This window comes from Boleophthalmus pectinirostris, unplaced genomic scaffold (assembly GCF_026225935.1).
Source record: "Boleophthalmus pectinirostris isolate CB_2022bp ecotype Guang Dong unplaced genomic scaffold, ASM2622593v1 HiC_scaffold_19, whole genome shotgun sequence".
Lineage (NCBI taxonomy): Eukaryota > Metazoa > Chordata > Actinopteri > Gobiiformes > Gobiidae > Boleophthalmus > Boleophthalmus pectinirostris.
In genome coordinates this window covers 6,758,123-6,775,685 of record NW_026571140.1, presented here as the reverse complement: position 1 = coordinate 6,775,685, position 17,563 = coordinate 6,758,123, and the positions used below count along the sequence as shown (strand labels likewise).

The 17,563-nt window shown below is 41.6% G+C and overlaps 2 protein-coding genes across 2 annotated transcripts in view; one reads left to right on the top strand and one right to left on the bottom strand.

Moving 5' to 3' along the window:
• Nucleotides 1-14,864, top strand: part of bbox1 (butyrobetaine (gamma), 2-oxoglutarate dioxygenase (gamma-butyrobetaine hydroxylase) 1) — a 36,381-nt gene extending 21,517 nt beyond the window's left edge. Inside the window, exons 4-8 of the mRNA XM_020927364.2 lie at nt 6,488-6,686; nt 8,615-8,720; nt 9,929-10,125; nt 10,535-10,701; nt 12,136-14,864. Coding sequence (XP_020783023.1) covers nt 6,488-6,686; nt 8,615-8,720; nt 9,929-10,125; nt 10,535-10,701; nt 12,136-12,299 — 833 coding nt within the window. The 3' untranslated portion in view covers nt 12,300-14,864. The remainder of the gene's footprint in view (nt 1-6,487; nt 6,687-8,614; nt 8,721-9,928; nt 10,126-10,534; nt 10,702-12,135) is intronic.
• Nucleotides 14,865-14,867: 3 nt separating this feature from the next.
• Nucleotides 14,868-17,563, bottom strand: part of madd (MAP-kinase activating death domain) — a 56,187-nt gene continuing 53,491 nt past the window's right edge. Inside the window, 1 exon segment of the mRNA XM_055154584.1 lies at nt 14,868-16,762. Coding sequence (XP_055010559.1) covers nt 16,649-16,762 — 114 coding nt within the window. The 3' untranslated portion in view covers nt 14,868-16,648.

Below are 17,563 nucleotides of genomic sequence, written 5' to 3'. Positions count from 1 at the left end.
CTGAGTCGTGTCCTTTAGTCTGACAGAGGCTGAACCACATCAGCACACAATAGTGAGCTGTTTTTTTGAGCGCTTAGTTTATGCACATTAGCCATGTGGTTTTAAGTTTTGCTTCTGTAAAACGTAAGTGAATATGCTCAAAGCTGTGTGGATAAAGAAGAATATCAGGCACAGAAACAACGTGTGCGGACGCAAATAATTTCTGATACAGTGATGCTCGGATTAATTTCAGTGTAAACGGCCTCTAAAACTAGTATTGAGACTAGATCAGAGTTAAAACTAGAGTAGGTATTGATACTGAAACTCCCATTCATAGGACAGAAATGAACCTTTCCTGAATAGCTTTAGAATGATGTTGATCTGTATCAGAACAAGTATAAGAGCACATAGACTAGTATACACCCATGGACCACTATGGAACCTATATAATAGAAAGTACTATGATTTTATTTTGTAAATCACATTCTATTGGCTAAATACATTTTTATTATCATTGTGGTGTTGGAATCAGTATTGAGTATTCCTTAGCATCAAAATCCTGTTAGAAATTTTAGTATCGTGACACTAGCCTCCACAGCATACTTACTTAAAAAGTACATTTGTTACATACATTCTGCACATCTGAACATCACCTTAATGCGCTGTACTTGGCACATATCAAACCTCAAATGTGTCCGCTGCTTATGTTCCACCATGTGCTGTGGATTAGCTGCTGTTTGACGGTTGTGAGGGCCCCTGGAGTCTTCTCTGCGGCGGGCATCTGCGTAAAAAAAAGAAGTGCACGTTCTTCCCGATCTGCTCAGTGCTTTTTCCACTCCACATGCGTGCCCTCACGTACTCAAGCTGTGCTATCATCCTCAACGGAATCTGAGGAATCTACACACAAACACACACACACAAGCACTATTGGACTGTCTGGGAGGAAAAACACAGAATTGCAACTTTTCAGACCACTATTACCACTTTACGGTACATTTTTAAACACCCTATGTGAACTGGCACTTGTGAGCTTTAAGCCATGTTATAATGTTTTAACCTCCTCAAAAACATACCTGGAGTTGTGCTTTGTTTCATTCACACTGGTTTGTCTAATCCTAATCTACATCTCCAAAACCCAGAATGCTCTGTTCCACCTTGTGACATCATGAAGCAGTAGTTTTCAAGTTAATATCTACCATTTTACCTTTTGTTTAGTAGAGACAGGAAAGTCCAGAGCTTTAAACTATCCAAATGATTCTGGTGAAGGTGTATGGAGCTTAAAAACAAATCGGATCACCTCCTGTATTACCACATGACATCACAAGGTGCAACGGAGTGTTTTCCGTTTGAGAGAAGAACTCAGCCTAAATATGCAGGTTTGCGTGGTAAACATGTGTGAATGAAACAAAAACAAAACACAAGTCCAGGTCTGTTTTTGATGAGGAAACATTATTACACAGATCAGAAAATATGGCCACTGTAAACTATGCCAAGAACACTTTGACCCTGTTGAGATGAAACATTGCGTTCTCACAGACGGCTTAATATCCTTTGACTAACTGCAGCTTTTGAGATTTACCGATTTGCAAACATTCAAATTGCAATTTCGACTCCATTCGCGATCCATCTTACTGGCCTAATGCGTCGCCGCTGTGAACTTGCATTCAAACTTCCCCCATAATGTCGTGTTTATTCATTTCACACTTAGGTCATAATCCCCTTTCCTCTTTCTGCTGCTCTGGAAAGCTGCGGTGATTTGTGATTGGATTTTTCATTCTCCCGGCCACGGGTGAGTGCGCGGGGTGGGAGAGGAGGAGGGCAGGAGCTGGCGGGGAGGCCTGGTGTGGCGCAGAGGCATTGAGCTGTGCAGGGGAAAGAGACAGAAATGGTTAAACAGTGTGGGCTCTGTGCCGTGGGCCGGGCTCCGTCTTCACGTCAGCCTCACAAAGAGACCTGTGTTTGTGTGAAGGAGCTGCAGACGACTGTTCTCCAGAGCTGAGGGTAATGGAACGTAGAATTAAAGTGTAGGAGTTATGACACTTGAATCTAAAGCGTGCAATCATGTAAGGATCCATGGGTTTTTATTCTGTATAAAAGCAGATCACCCTACAGTTTAGATACAAACCTGTTATGAAAAGCCTGGGATTCTTGGATTCGTTTAGCAGTTCATAGTCAGCGTTCTTGCAGGTGTAATTACTCATGGATGTGTTGTACAGTATTAAAACTAACAGGCCGAGTCCAGCACAGAGCTAACCCGGGTGGTCCCTGAACATCATCTGTAAATTTAGCAATCAAGGAGAAATGATTGAAAGAGCCTATTGTAGGTTCATCAGGCTTTGTAATGAGGAGCAGTTCACCCTTGTGCTCATGGATGGATGACATCTCGCAACCTTGACATATTTTTAAATGCAACTAGTTGTCACAAGACTAAGATTTCAAACTACATTTTGATACAAAGGGAAACAGGATGTAGGCAGGGGACAGTCAGGCTTTCTGAAAGGCTTGATACTCAATGCCTGTTACAGTACCAAGGTGTACTGCTCTAGCCAGGCTGGCGCCACCTAGTGCCTCCGCTCAATTTCATTTCTCTCCAGCGACTAGGCCAGGAATCAAAATACACTAGATGGTTCGCAAAACCCCCAGAAGTGCAAGTTCAGGCACCAGCCAATCAGTGAAGAGCCATATATTCTGTGTTGTTAATGATTCCCGAGATCAAGGATTTAAAGCCAGAATAAAGAGAATGTTTGGTGAATTTCATCAAGAGGAAAAACTTTATTGCCCTTCTTCCTACGGGATTTGGGAAAAGCTTAATATACCAGTTAGCCCCGTTAGCGGCGCATTACATATGTGACTACCAAATAGCAGCGATTGGTTAAATGATAAAAAGTACCCGCCTACTGTCGAGCGAACAAGTTCTAACACTGCAAGGTCTGATGAATCAGGCTAGTACCTCTCTGCACTGTGAAACACAGTGCACTTTCCCATTTCAACAGTATAGTCTTAATTGTGCAGTATGCTGGGTTTTTTTATGTCTCTTATTTTTACTATATAGTGATACTTCTGAAAAGTGTCAATACCTGGTCAAGTATTTTTCAATAGTTTTAGTATTGATTTATCTTGGTATAATTTTTGCAGCATTTTCCCATAAGGTTTCCTCGCATTGGCTCAGTTGGTGGAGTGCCTATCCTGTGATCCAAAGGTCAGCGGTTTGAATCCCTCTCTTGGCATAAGCATCAATGGTTGGTGGTTCGATTCTAGCTCCCACAGACTTGCCCATGTTATGTCAGAGACTTAACCCACCTCAACCGTGTGTCTTTGTACACTGGTATATGAAAGTGTGTGGATGTGCCTTTCAGGGGCCTTGAAAGGTAGAAAAATGCAACATAAATTTATCATATTTGTTTCTATTGATATAACTTATAAAGGAAGGAAGCCATTTTCAGTGCATTGTTTTTGTTTTTTTTCTGCTTTCTCATCCTTGATCGACCTGCAGTGTGCTTTCCATTGATTCTCTGTGAAACCAGCTGATTGGTTTGTTCTTATCACAGGAGTCCAATCAAAAGCGAATGATAAGTGCTGTGTTCTGGAGCACCAGACAAGAGCAGGCGAAGAGGAAAAAGCAGCCTGCAGTTCACCACACTGCACATTTGTCCTACACCTTTACCTCTGAGCCTGTGGGCAGATTTCAGCCCTGTCACACACTGCCTTCCTGGGTGTTCCTTTGGAGAAATTCTGTGTGATTCTTTTTATTTATTTTTTTTGAGTGGCAGTGGCTGAAGTGGAGCTGAGAGCCAGAGCTCCAGAGAGACGCTCCTGTCAGGGTACGGAGGTGTTCCCCGAGGCCAGCAGCAGAAACAAGTCATCTTTCACCCCGAACACTGGACATCCCCCCAGACACAAGAGAGAGCAGTCTGACAACAGCCCCTTACCACAAGTGGAAAGTATGTGAGGAAGAGAGAGAGAGGAGGAGAGAGGAGGGAGGAAGAGAGAAGGGATGATCATATACCCTCAAGTTCTGCTGTCTACTACTGTTTTAAAACAGAACAAAAATGACTAATTATTGATTATTGAGACAGGGACTGGCATTGTCACTCTTTCAATATTAAGAACCATACATAAAAGCCCTGAACCTGATTTTTATGGTCTTAGAAACAGAACCGTCTGCATTCCAAACATCCTTGTCACTATGAAGTGCACTTCCTGATTATTCTTGTAAAAGTACAAATCACATTATTTTTACATAGCCTTTTTGAAAACGTTTCAGTTTTCTGTTCTGTATTGTTGTGTATAACCTAAGTGTACTGGATTATTTTTTATTCCTGATTGTTTGCATTGCTCCCTCAGAGAGATGCTGAGGTGTGGTTGTTGTCTATCTTCAGGCTGTAGCTGTGGTCTGTCAGAGCGGAAACCAGAGTGTACATGTGTTCACAGGAGAGCTCCTCTTTCACGAGCTCAGACAGAGAAGCAGAGGGGCCAAAGGCCACGCCACATGTTGTATGGTCCTCTCTCGTGTGTGTGTGTGTGTGTGTGTGTGAGTGAATCAAGGGCCCCTCACAGCTCCACCTTTCAGTCCCTTTTACAGTGTTGTCTGCTGCTGCTTCTCTCTGATGTCAGGTCAGAACTTCACACAAAGGAAACATGTGGAGTTGTGTTTGGTTTCATTCTTGCGTCTGACACATTGTCTACATTCAGGCCATCTTCTCCAAAGATGAAGTAGTTCAGCTCTACTAATCTACGGAACATCACGGTAATGATCTGACTGTTACTCTTGGGTGGCAGTGACTCAGTGATTGTTTGGTGCATCATCCACCAACTTTAGGTTTGCTGTTAAATCCCAATTCAGAGCAGTGCATACGGATGTCCTTAGGCAAAACACCTCACCCACCTTGTCTAATATTCTGCGGTGTGTGAGTGATTGGTGCTAGTTGGATTGGCCTGTGCTTCCATCAGTCTACCCCAGGGCAGCTAGAAGAAGCTTACCACCCCTGAGTGAGGACTGAATGAATAATGACTACTGTGAATCACTTTGACACGCCTTTGGGGAATAAACGGATCATTTCAATGCTAAACTTTGACTGCTGTTAATAACAGCAATCGTTTTAGCCTACCTCATGACTAACCCTGAGCACGCAGCCACAGACCCTGTCATTTGATTGTTTTTGTTCATTGTTGAATACTTTTGTAAGACCTCTGAGAGTTTGACATAATCAGTGTCCTAATGATCCTGTCCCAGACGCCTCCTCACACTGGCCTACATTTGGATTCTCACAGTGTGTATTGTATCAAAGTGAAATCCTCTCACGTCTCTGTTCTGATCCTAAGTGTGTGTGAATAATGCATGCTCCGCTCCCCGCTGTGTCTCCCTCTCTTTCAGCCTGTTAGCTCCATGCTGTTTGAGAAATGCTAGCTGTTTTCACTTCTCCTGTGCACACATGTGAGCATGTGCAGCAGCGTGTGCAGCAGCATGTGCAGCAGCATGCTCACGGCGCAGCCTCTTGGTAATGTTGTTAGCAGCTGTTGGTGGAGCCGGGCGGTGTGCAAAAGCGTGTCGTGTGCAGAGCCAGCGGGAGCGGGATTTGTCTTTTTCCAGCGCTCTGTCAGAGACCTGTGGAGCCTTCTCCGCAACCCATTAATCTGCACTGTGCCCTGTCAAAGGCTGAGGCTTAGGTAGGGGAAGAACTGGCATTTTCTGGGATTTGTTGGAAATATTTATGTTATGATTTTTAAAATGTATTTTTTATGACATACATGGATGATGTCATGAAGTGAATATGAATTGCATATTATGAAGATCTTTTAAAGCCCCACTGCAGAAGATTTCATGAATAAATGTACAAAATCAATTAAGTATGCTTTTATTGCTGAAAAATATGTACAAAGCAGCTGTATGGGGAGCACTTGCCTCTTCACAGACCTGTCCTGCAACTTATGACACCTGCTTGTTTACAAGGAGATGTCTGGTTTTGTTTAAGACGGAAACCATCCAAAAAATGTACTGTTTTGAGCTTCTAATCATGTTATGTATTTCCTTATAGAAAATGACCTTGTTTCACTCAAAGCTCCGCCCATAAGCCTGCACCATCCATGCTCCTGTCATTTTCCCTAAGTATACAAAAGGAGGAAACAAAATGATACACTACAACTTCACTAACCTGATGCAATGTGCAGTAGTTTCATTAGTGGAATGTACACTTGTGTTGAGATAGCGCTCTGAAGGGGGAGTGGGGGCACGGGGAGAGGGGCTCAGAGCGGCAAAGACTAAACTAAAACTAATAACATATTTCATGTGGCTATAGCATTTTCAAAACAATAAATAACAAGAGGTAACATGGTGAGTTCAGTGTATGTGTTGGCAGTTCATAGATCATAGAGGTGTAACCCCGTCTTTGCTGCACAAGACCAAGACGAGCATTTCCTTTCTGATTTTATTTTCTTAAACATGAAGCAGATTGACTCATTTAAACAGTCGTGTCGAGTCGTAGTAAACGGTCGTGTCGTTGTTTTGCAGAGCGTGTGCACTGGGGCTCGTCTCTGCGTGTGCCCACCGCTCATTTTGAGGAGGTGCTGCAGGACGACCGCGCGGCTCTGGCCTGGCTCCTGGCTCTCAGGCGCATCGGTGTGGTTCTCCTGCAGGGGGCGCCGCAGGAGCCCGGACACGTGGCCCGACTGGCAGAGCGCATTGGCTACCTCCGCCTCACTTTTTACGGGTAAGACTGTGTAAGACTGTGAGGGACGTCCACTTAATCAGGGCATTGATACAATTTATCACAATTATTAGGCTGATTATGGAATCATGAAAATTCAAAGTAAAGTGCAGAGCCCTTGAATATTTTATTTGTGTATTTGTGTTTAAATGGCCTATATTGTGGTATTTTCTGATCTATGTTACATCACATACAGACTTGGAGTTGTGTTTTGTTTCATTAATTTGTTTGTTTAACTCACAAACTCTGCATATTTAGGCTGAGTTCTTCTGTCAGACAGAAAAAAACACTTCCACCTTGTGATGTCATATGAGAATACAGGAAGTGCTCCACTGTGTTTTTAAACTCCACACACCTTCACTAGACTCATTTGGATCTTTTCAAACCTAGAACTGCAAATCTCTACTGATCTCAAGACAAAAAGTAGCCGTTAAGTCTTAAACTACTGCTTCGTGACATCATAATTAGTTTTTTTTTGTGCTTTGGAGATGGAGACAGACCAGTAAAAGGGTTACTCAAACATGCGTGAATAAAACAAAACACAACTCCAGGTGTGTTTTTGAGGTAACACCATTCTAACATTGCAAAACTTTGAGGGGCAGGAGTGCTACTTGGATATACAAAAATTGTGTAGAATTGTCCTTTTGGTGCTCTTTAGTATAGGGACCAGGCTCGAAAACAAAGTTGAAAAAATTGAGGCACTTAAAAAGTACAAAATAACTAAAAGCCTTTAATACCACATGGCAGATAAATTCATTTTGCGTAATATCTGATCTTTTAATTCGTGTGGATTAGAAAAGTGGTTTTGCTTCAGATTTTTAGGGGCAGAACAAGCACACATACTGTATCATTCTGAGGCGAAGGTAACATTTTGGTAAGTGAATAGAGCAATAGTTGAAATCTCAATACATGCATCATGAATTTTGGACTTCCGGTCATTGCGCAATGAACAGTGTGAAGGATTATCCGAAAAAGTGAGCATCAAACCGCCATGTTTGTTTTCCCAGTGGGATGTGTCTATTGACAAAGCCAATCTTTTCTAGTCTTTTGAACCATATTGCTTTTGTTTCTGGTTCTGATATTGTCATATTTTGGTTTTGGGATTGGGACATTGTAATTGTGTGGTTGTTGGATGTCCTAACAGTGGAAAATGACTTGAGAAATTTGTTTGCGAACTTCATAACTGCAAAAGGGAGTCAGATGTGTGTGACTGCAAACCTCCGTTCAAACTGTTTCTCTTCCCAGCGGAATTGAAAAATAGTTGTTAGTACATCCAATGACCACACAATTACAATGTCCCAATCCCAAAACTAAAATATGACAATATCAGAACCAGACACAAAAGTGATATTGTTCAAAAGACTAGAAAAGACTGACTTTGTCAATAGACACATCCCACTGGGAAAACAAACATGACGGTTTGATGCTCACTTTTTCGGATAATCCTTCCCAGTATGCATTGCACAATGACCGAAAGTCTGAAATTCGTGATGCATGTATTAGAAATGTGATTAATTGCACAGCCCTACTAAAACATACTCCAGCTAGATGCTCCTGACTAACATTCTGGATCAAGATGGGCTCCTTAATTTCCTCAGTGCAAATACAAATACACTCATCATGGACAATATGGTGTCCTGTACATGGATTGGGTGGGAAAAATCTCAAACTACAAAAAATGTAGCTAATTCTAATTTACTACAAGCACTTGAATGCGTCGTGCGCACCTCTTCAGTTCTTTGGCCTGCCTGAAGCCTGGACAAAGACGATCTGCATTCGGTTGTTTATCTCTGAGTTCTCCACAAATGTAAACGCAGTGACTGTTTGGACACAAAATTATAGGGATTAAACTTGGGCAAAGTAAACACAAAGTGAACCAAGATAGTAACTTTGTAATAGCGTTTTGTGATGTAAGTTTGTGTTCTCCCCAGACACACGTTTAAGGTCCAGGATAAGCCCATGGCCAACAACGTGGCATACACCGCCGAGAAGTGCAGCTTCCACACGGACTACCCCGCCCTCCACCATCCTCCAGGAGTGAGTATTATTATGTACTGCAAATATGTACGGTGGACTTTGGCAGAAATAATAAAGTTTAGATGTTTAATCCAACACCACTATCAGAAATGTGTACAATGATTAACACAATGGCCACGTTTACATGATGTTTTTTTAATTCTGACTTAATTGTTCTGAATTAAATAGTTCTGAATTAAAATATTCTCCTTCGAGTTTACATGGAAAACACGTTAAACCGCCTTTATTTAATTTCACTCAGCGTCTGGGGGTGGGAAAGGATTCTGATTGGACAGAGACACCAACGTATTTATGTCTACTGGAAGAAAACAAACACTTCAGCTGCTACCGACTTTTTCGTCATCTCGGTTTGTCGTTACGCCGCGGACACATGATCCAAACTTTTTCTCAGCTGTTTCGATGATAATTGCGCAGCAGCTGGAGAATTCTCTCATCTCGCTTTACCAAAGTCTGTCAGCTGAGGAGGAGAAGGGAAGAGTGTCGGAGAAGGAGGAAGAAGACAAACTTAATAATTATTTTTCGGCTTTAAAATCTGAATAAATCACCCACTTACTTCAGAATTAAGTTTAATTCAGAATAATCATTTTCATGAGGAATTAAGTGTTTACATGGTCTTTTTTAAAGTGGAATAAATTTTTATTTTATTCTTTTTTTCTTTTTTTTTTGGAATTAAAGCTCTCATGTAAATGTAGCAAGTGTTAATTCTTTCAGTAACAGTTGGTCTGATTTTGAAGCCATCTTAGATTGTTAGATTGTTACCTCATCAAAAAACACCACAGTTGTGTTTTGTTTCCTTCAAACATTTGAGTAATCCTGCATTATTAGTCTGTCTACATCTCCAACGCTCAAAATGCTCTGTAGCACCTTGTGATGTCATGAAGTTTTTCAAGTTGACCGCTACTTTTACCTTTTGTTTGAGGGATTGGCAGGTCCAGGGCTGAAATGATCCAAATGATTCTCGTGAAGGTGTATGGAGTTTAAAAACACAGCGGCACACATCCTGTATCACCACATGACATCACAAGGTGGAGAGAGAAGAATGCAGTCTAAATATGCAGTGTTATTTGTGTGTCAAACATGTGAATGAAACAAAGCAAAACTCCTTACATCAGAAAATAGTATAATATTGGGCTCTTTATTTCATAATATAATATAATATTTGAACACACTACATAATTGTCTGAGCTGTCCTGTGGTGCTTTGTACAGATCCAGTTCCTGCACTGCATCAGCCAGGCGGCGCGTGGGGGGGAGAATCTCCTAGTGGACGGGTTCCACATTGCAGAGAAGCTGAGAGCAGAGGACCCCGAGGCCTTCCACAGCCTCTCCACTCTCTCCATAGACTTCACCGACACAGGCTCGGACTACTGCCCCTTCAGACTGCAGTCCAAGCACCGCGTCATCCAGTGAGTACTCCCTCGACACTTTTACTTTAGTACTGTCTTTAGTCCAGATTTATGTCCTTTCTGAGAATCTAGGGCCTTTTACAGCCGCTCTGCTTTCCTCCAACACCAGCACTGTGCCATTCAGTGAGGCTATTACTGATACAATGCTGCCCTCTACTGGACTCTACTGGCAGTAAACACTCATGATTTCAGTTTTGTTTTTTTAATCTAATATCTACATGACATAGCACCTGCGACCCCAGCTATAAAAGTCATTGGCACCAGCTGTTGGCAAAATTCAAAACATTCAATCTAGAATTTATTTATTTATTTTGGTTTTAACTCATTTCAGTCTATTATTGCACTACCTCCTACAGTCACTATGCTGCATGTTAACTAAATAGCTGACTGACCGTTTGTGTGACCACAGTGTGAACTCTGAGGGCAAAGTGACCAGGATCAACCTGAACAACGCCACTCGAGACTCAGTGTTGGACCTGCGTCTGGAGCAGGTGCAGCCCTTCTACAGAGCGCTGAAGGCCCTGGAGGACATGATGAACAGAGAGGACAACATGGTGACGCTCAGGATGGAGCCAGGTCTGTGCACTCCCTGCTCATCTACACCCACCCAATTATCCAATCAGAAAGTACAATCAGCATTATTTGGGTTTAGTGCTGAAATTCAGTTGGTTTGAACCTAAAAGGTTTGAATCTGAAAGGTCTGAATGGTTTCTACATAAACCCCAGCACCTTCAGCCAGTCATGAATCAGTGCTAGTGCAGCCTCTGCAGCTCTTCAACACACTTCAGTTTGAATCATTGGATTCATACTGCGCCTTTGAAGACGCCCAAAGCTCTACACAGCATCATTCACTCCACACTCTGTGGTGGTAAGATACTACTCTAGCCACAGCCGCCCTGGGGCAGACTGTCATTGCCCCGTCCAACCTTCACAACGCTCAGTCACACACCACGTGCATACTAGTCAATATGGGTGAAATGTTTTGCCTAAGGACACAACAACATTTTTTGCCACTGGCGCTCCACTGTGGCACCTGATTTTCCCAGTGCTCTCCCATCCAAGCCCTGCTGAGCTTCTGAGGTCTGATGAGATCAGACTTTGCTTTGCTTAGTTTTTTTTAACAGTAAGAGCTTTAAGAGACTACAGAGTTCCTATGCCCATAATGTGTAAATATTGCCTTAAATCTTCATAGATTTGAATGCAGAGACAATTAACAGTAAAATCTCCTGTAAACATAAACCAAAAGACTCTGATTGTAATGTTCAAGAAGTGAACCATGAGGCCTAAAGCCAGGACTGTGATGTATTATAGGAAAATATAAACATTCATATTGAAACTCATTCATATTTACAAGTTAGTTTGTATCTATAATAGACAGAGAAGTTCTTTATTCGACCCTCTTCAGCTCAAATCTAATCACACTGTAGGAAAAACCTAAAGGTTTGTTACCAGTACAAAAAAAGTGGCCACGTTAAATACTAAACCTTAGAAACGATTGCTCCATCTATCACGTATCGGACTATATAATCTTTTTCTGACGACCATTGTGATTCGATTTGAAATGTATGTTTTAATAGATTCAGTTCAGAAGTGACCAGAAGAGTTCACAATGACACTGAAATGTGAACTGACAAACTTATACTTAAAACAAATGAATAATGAAGTAAACATGCTACTGATGTCATCAAAAATCCCTGTGGGTGTGACGCTAACTGAGGGCACTGCTTTGTCCGAGGCTTTACTAAACTTTAATCTGTCTTTATTTTAACACAATTTGACCAGAAAGAACTGACTTAACTGGAGCTCAGTAAAAATCTCATCAGCTGAGTCTCTTTCAAACAACATTACAGTCACATGCTAGCTAGCCAAATAAAGCAGAATAAGACAGGATATTTTGTTGTGTTGAGGACATTTTTGAAAAGGTCTTGATTGGATTGCAGTCCCGTCCTCGTCCCCTGCTCAGTGTGTGTCCCACATGGTTCAGAGTGGATTGTTTTGTGCTAATTGCAGGAGACATCTTGACCTTTGATAACTGGCGGCTGCTGCACGCCCGCACAGCGTTTGAGAGCTTCCCCGAGCGTCCGCGCTTCCTGGAGGGCTGTTACCTGGACTGGGACGAGGTCATGTCCCGCCTCAGGATCCTGCGCCACCACCTGCAGGGAGACAAGGCATAGATGGAGAACAGGCACAGCACGCAGCGCCATCTCAGGTTTAAATCCTTCAGCAGCAGAACATACCAAGTTTCTGTTCTGTGCAAGTTCAAATTTTAAAGCTTTTAAGGAGATCAGATGTCAGGTGTTTAGACAATGGAATTATTTTGTAAAATATATTTATTTTTTCACTAGTATTAAAAGGTAGAGAATGGGATCTCAAATGTGCCTGAGGGGGGATGCCTCTTGTTTGTCAGTAAATGTAAAATGTCTTAAGTGTAAAATGTAATGACTTCACTGTAAATAACCACGTGGACTGTTCGGACTCTGCCGCTGTGATGATGAGACTAAACTTGGACGTAGTGGACGCAGTGTTCGTACAGAAGACACACAGGACTAGTGCCAGCTGAGCCGCGCTGAATGCACAGTGGCATCTGGTTTATTCCGTCACTAACAGTTTTCCTTCTCCCCATCCTCTCCTATTAAATCTGTTTTTCACAGAGTCGAGCTAAAACAAGTAAATATTTATGAATCGCACAATGGATGAGTTGCAGATGGACAATGTGACTTTTATGAGCTTTTAGCCTTTTAAACCCTGGTATAACAGTGATAAACAGCTTTGTTATGTGTTCCTCATATAAAAAAAAAAAAAGAAAAAAAGCTGACTCTGGGCAAAATGGCCATGTCCACTTTATGGCATTATTTATTATGCTTAGAAAATGAGCACTTACAGCATCACAAAGCACCTGTTTTAACAGACGTGTTTTTCATTCACTTTATTTATGAAGCACTTAAACATGTTTTTATGGATGTGGACCCACAACTCACTAGCCACTGTGTGATCTTTAAAAAAAAATAATAAAATCAAAGAATAGGGAGAATTCATGAAAATCGTGCACTTCTGGAAAAGTTTTTAATTCTTGGCAGGGTATTCGGTATAGGCCTAAGGTTTTCAAAAATCCATGAATACAAGTTGGAGTGCGTCCCCTAGTGGCCGATGTGCATAAATTCCAAAATGGCTCCTGCTGAAACAAGAAAAGGTTATATCTCTGCTTCTTTTAGTCTTAAATGTTAGTTAGTTGTATTAAGCGATTTTTCTACTTTGTTTGATACTAGGAATCCAGTTCTGATACATTCTTCTTATTTTTAGTCTTTTTTATGTTAAATCTATCATCATAGTCATATTTAACTAAAATAAACTGTCAATATCTCTGAAAAAGTCACATTTAAGTATTTCTTGCTTGGGTAAACAATTTCTGCATCTTAGTTGACTTGATTTCAGAAAGAGCCAGTTTCTAGTAAAGGCTTTTACAAAACAGTATTTTTCACACTAAATTGATGGTAACATGTTCAATATTATCCTTTAAGAGTGAACATGTGGGTTTAGAGCAGGGGTGTCAAGCTCATTTTCACCAAGGGCCACATTTGGATCATGTTTGTCTTTAAAGAGCCGATTGTAAAATTAAAACTGCAACTGTAATATCGATATGTTAGGGTTATGTTAAGTCTGTATTTAATTTTTCATTTCATATTTATTCATTTTGTTTATTTTAATGTTTTTATTATTTACTGGTATTCTTGTTCTTATTTGATTTTAATAGTTTTATTGTCTTAATGGAGTATAGTAGAGTTAAGTAGAGCTTGGATATGTTTTATTTGTATTGTGCAGCACTTGGGAAACGGTTTTGTTTCTGAAATGTGCTGTAGAAATAAAGTGGATTGGATTTGATTTAAAGGTTTAAGTTAAAACATTCACATTACTCCTTCTGTAACATTCATGAAATAGCCGTCCTACTGCATCAATTTTTCCTTTCTTTGGGGAAGTTTGGGGAAGTTTCCTCGGCCTTACTAGTGACGGGATGCACTCACTTCACAGGAAAAAACTGTGCCGCTACTACATCTCCCACAATGCACCGGAGTCACAACATAATAAATTATACCTTTTAACCCTTTGTGGGCCACAGAAAATGGCTTGGCAAGGCCTGAATGATCTTTATATGTTGTTTCATTTCAGAGATATGGACCGTTTTTCAAGCTAAAAGTGACCATGACAATAAATATGGCATGAAAATAGCTTTAAAATAGGAAGAAAGTATTAAAATCACATTCTTTTTATCAAGTCAAGTAGAAAAAGTTTCATTATACGACAGTAAAGGACAAAAGGAAGGTGGAAAAGGGGCCATTTTGGATTTTATGTAGACCGGCCACTAGAGGGCGCATCCCAACTTGTATCCATGGATTTTTAAAAACCTTAGGCCCATACCCAACACCCTGCCAAAAATCAACAACTTTTCCAGAAGTGTACAATCCTTATATTATTTCACAATTTTCCTCTCAACTAAAATGTGTTAGAGATCGGAGCCACCCAGGCGACGCTGTGCACAGAGCCAATTACTCAAAACATGTTTAATACTAAAAAATCAGACATGACCGACTCAAGACGACAAATGGGGTTACATATACTAAGGTCCCTGGGTAATCCTGTGCTATAATAAATGTAAATGTATGCACCTTTTTAATGTATGGAGCCATAATTGAGCAGGTTGTGTATGAATGCATGTTGTATGTTCAATAAATCAAAGAACCCAAGACTCGATTTGGGCCAACTTTTATTCTGTTCCCAAAGCTGTACATGTTCTATAAATATCTCCTCAAACATGGAATACTTACACCTGACATCTTGTTTCATTGATTCCAGCAGTTGGCTTTCACAAGGACAGTTCCACCTTGAAAAACGTCGAGCGCACCGTAGCTCGTTCATTTCTCACTGGTGGATTTCTGTGCACAGTTAAAGGACTAAAATACAAGCAGGTCAAAAATAAACCATCTTCCGGTGATACAGCTGCAGTACCTATATTGCTGAATGTACAGTCAGACCCGCGCTCTGGAGCATCACAGGACGACAAGAACCACCCCGAAGGTAAACTCACACTCGGTACTACACACAAAACGGTCTCCGCCGCAGAGAACGGTGCAAGCTCCACTCTACAGCCGGAACGCAGCAGAGGAAGGCTTCTTTTACACTTGTGCTCGATTCAATGCTCAGAGAAGATGATTGAAAAGAAAAATGAGCTGACTGATCGTTGTAGAATCACATTGATGATTCTTGGTTTGATTTGAGTGCGGGCCTTCTGCTGGCGACTGCGAAGTACAGCAAGATGACAGCAGAATACACCTTTAGAGTCGTTCAGATCAGAGAATATTTTAATCTACTCAAAGAGCTCACAGGATACGTGTGGAAAAAGTAAAAAGAAAAGTCATTCAGTGTGATGGTGAAAGTCCTATAAGCCGCTCTTTCCACTGGAGAGCTTAGATTGGTCCATGTTTAGGAATGTAGTGAAGAGAGAAACGTCAGAACCTAGAGTGAGCTGCACCATTCTCATAAACAGACTCCATTTTGTGTAGTTCACAATGACATCATCAAATTCACCCGTCTATTTACACACAAGTCTGGTACAGTGTTCACCCTGTTAAAGCCACTCTCTGGCATGGCTAACTACCTTCATATTGCACATCTAGCAAATCAACTATTTATCACAGAAATGTACAGTTAATATATTCAGTTCAATAAATACTATATATAGAAATATATATATAATATTTATTTGTCTTTGTCATAGTTACATGCAGTAGAACAGAGCACACACAGATTAACAGTAATGAGCCAGTGGAGTGGAGCGAGGGACACACAACACTCACAGAATAGTGTACACAGCTGACGGAGCGTGAACATGCCGTGCTGTGGGACACCCCGAACGAAGCGGGGCTCGGGAGGGACGTGGACTGTACAGGAGGAGCACGCGAGCACGAGAGGGGAGGGGTCGGGGGGGGCGGCGCGCGGGACCTGCACACGCCGCACGGCCCCGACCAAAGACACAAGAGTTACTCCGTTTAAACAGCAGGCAACATATAGGCTCATACAAGGACCAATATCTATCCTCTCATGTTTTATGTGTGCCAAGATACGCTTAATGCAGTTGTTCAGATTTAAATGCATTTGCTTATTTTTACATCATTCACATCACGCCGTTCTGACAGTGTTTGTGTTAATTTTCTAGATTTTTTCCCCCCTCAAAAATCTTTTCGAGAATCCCGGCGTTAATCGATTCTAGGGCGTGTGCGTTGAATTAGTGTAAAAACAACTGGATGTGATGTATTCTCTCCACGGTGAAAAAGCAGGAGTTTCTGTTTGCAGGACGCCGATTGGAAGCCTGTGATCAGAAGAGAAGGTTGAAGTCTGTACATGTCACAGCGCAGGTCCACACCACACAGAGCTGGGACAGATGTGCTTTAACAGATTGTCAGAGTCTGTGTCCAGAGGCACGTCCAGCTCACACACGGGACACGAGGGGACGGGGGGGGACAGGGGGACACTAGCTGGGCAGGGGCCTCGGGGACAGCATCTTGGGTTTGCCCTCTGCCTCCTTCCCCTTCACAGCAGCCACGTAGGAGAACAGACAGAGGACAGAGTAGCAGATCTGATGGGCCTGTGGATAAGAGCAGGTTTAGTCCACACTAAAACACACATTTGTTTTATTCAGGTGCAGTCATGGCCCTTCACTCGACATCAGGACGTTTTACCTTTTAATACAGAGGACCAAACCATCAAACACCATGTGGTCCTTCATAGAGGGATTGTATTTTGTGTCATTGCTATAATGAGGGGCACATATGGTAACACATGGCTTAGATTTCCCTGCATGCAACACTTCAAAGCACAAGCAGTTTCTCAGGTGTGTTGAGATTTCAAATCCTGGCACCAAATGAGCTCATCAACACTACTTCTGCTCCTGCTCTGCTCCTGCTCTGCTCCTGCTCTGCTCCTGCTCTGCTCCTGCTCTGCTCTGCTCTGCTCTGCTCTGTTCTCTGTGGGGCTTTGGCTGAGTCAAAGTGAAATAAATGAACAGTTACATGATGGTCAAGCTGCACATGGAGATTATAATAATAAAGAAGTGAAGAGAATACCTCACCAGAGGTGTAGATGTTTGTGTCTCACAGCTAATGCCAGTTTTTCTTTCAATTTCAATGGTTTATTTTTTTAAATAAAGATGATTGTTCTTGAGTGAAGATTATTTCATTCAGTTTGTATTGTTATGTTATATCTATTAGGCTCCATAATTGGCATTAGCATCGAAACAAAATGAGACCCAACTTTAAAAAAGCAGAAGTGTCCTCTGGTCAAGTTTTCACCTCATTTATTTTGTATTGTTGTCAACGTTCACTGTATGATCTTTAAGTATTTATTCCTTTTAGTACAACTTGGAGAAAATGCCTTTAGAGACAGAATT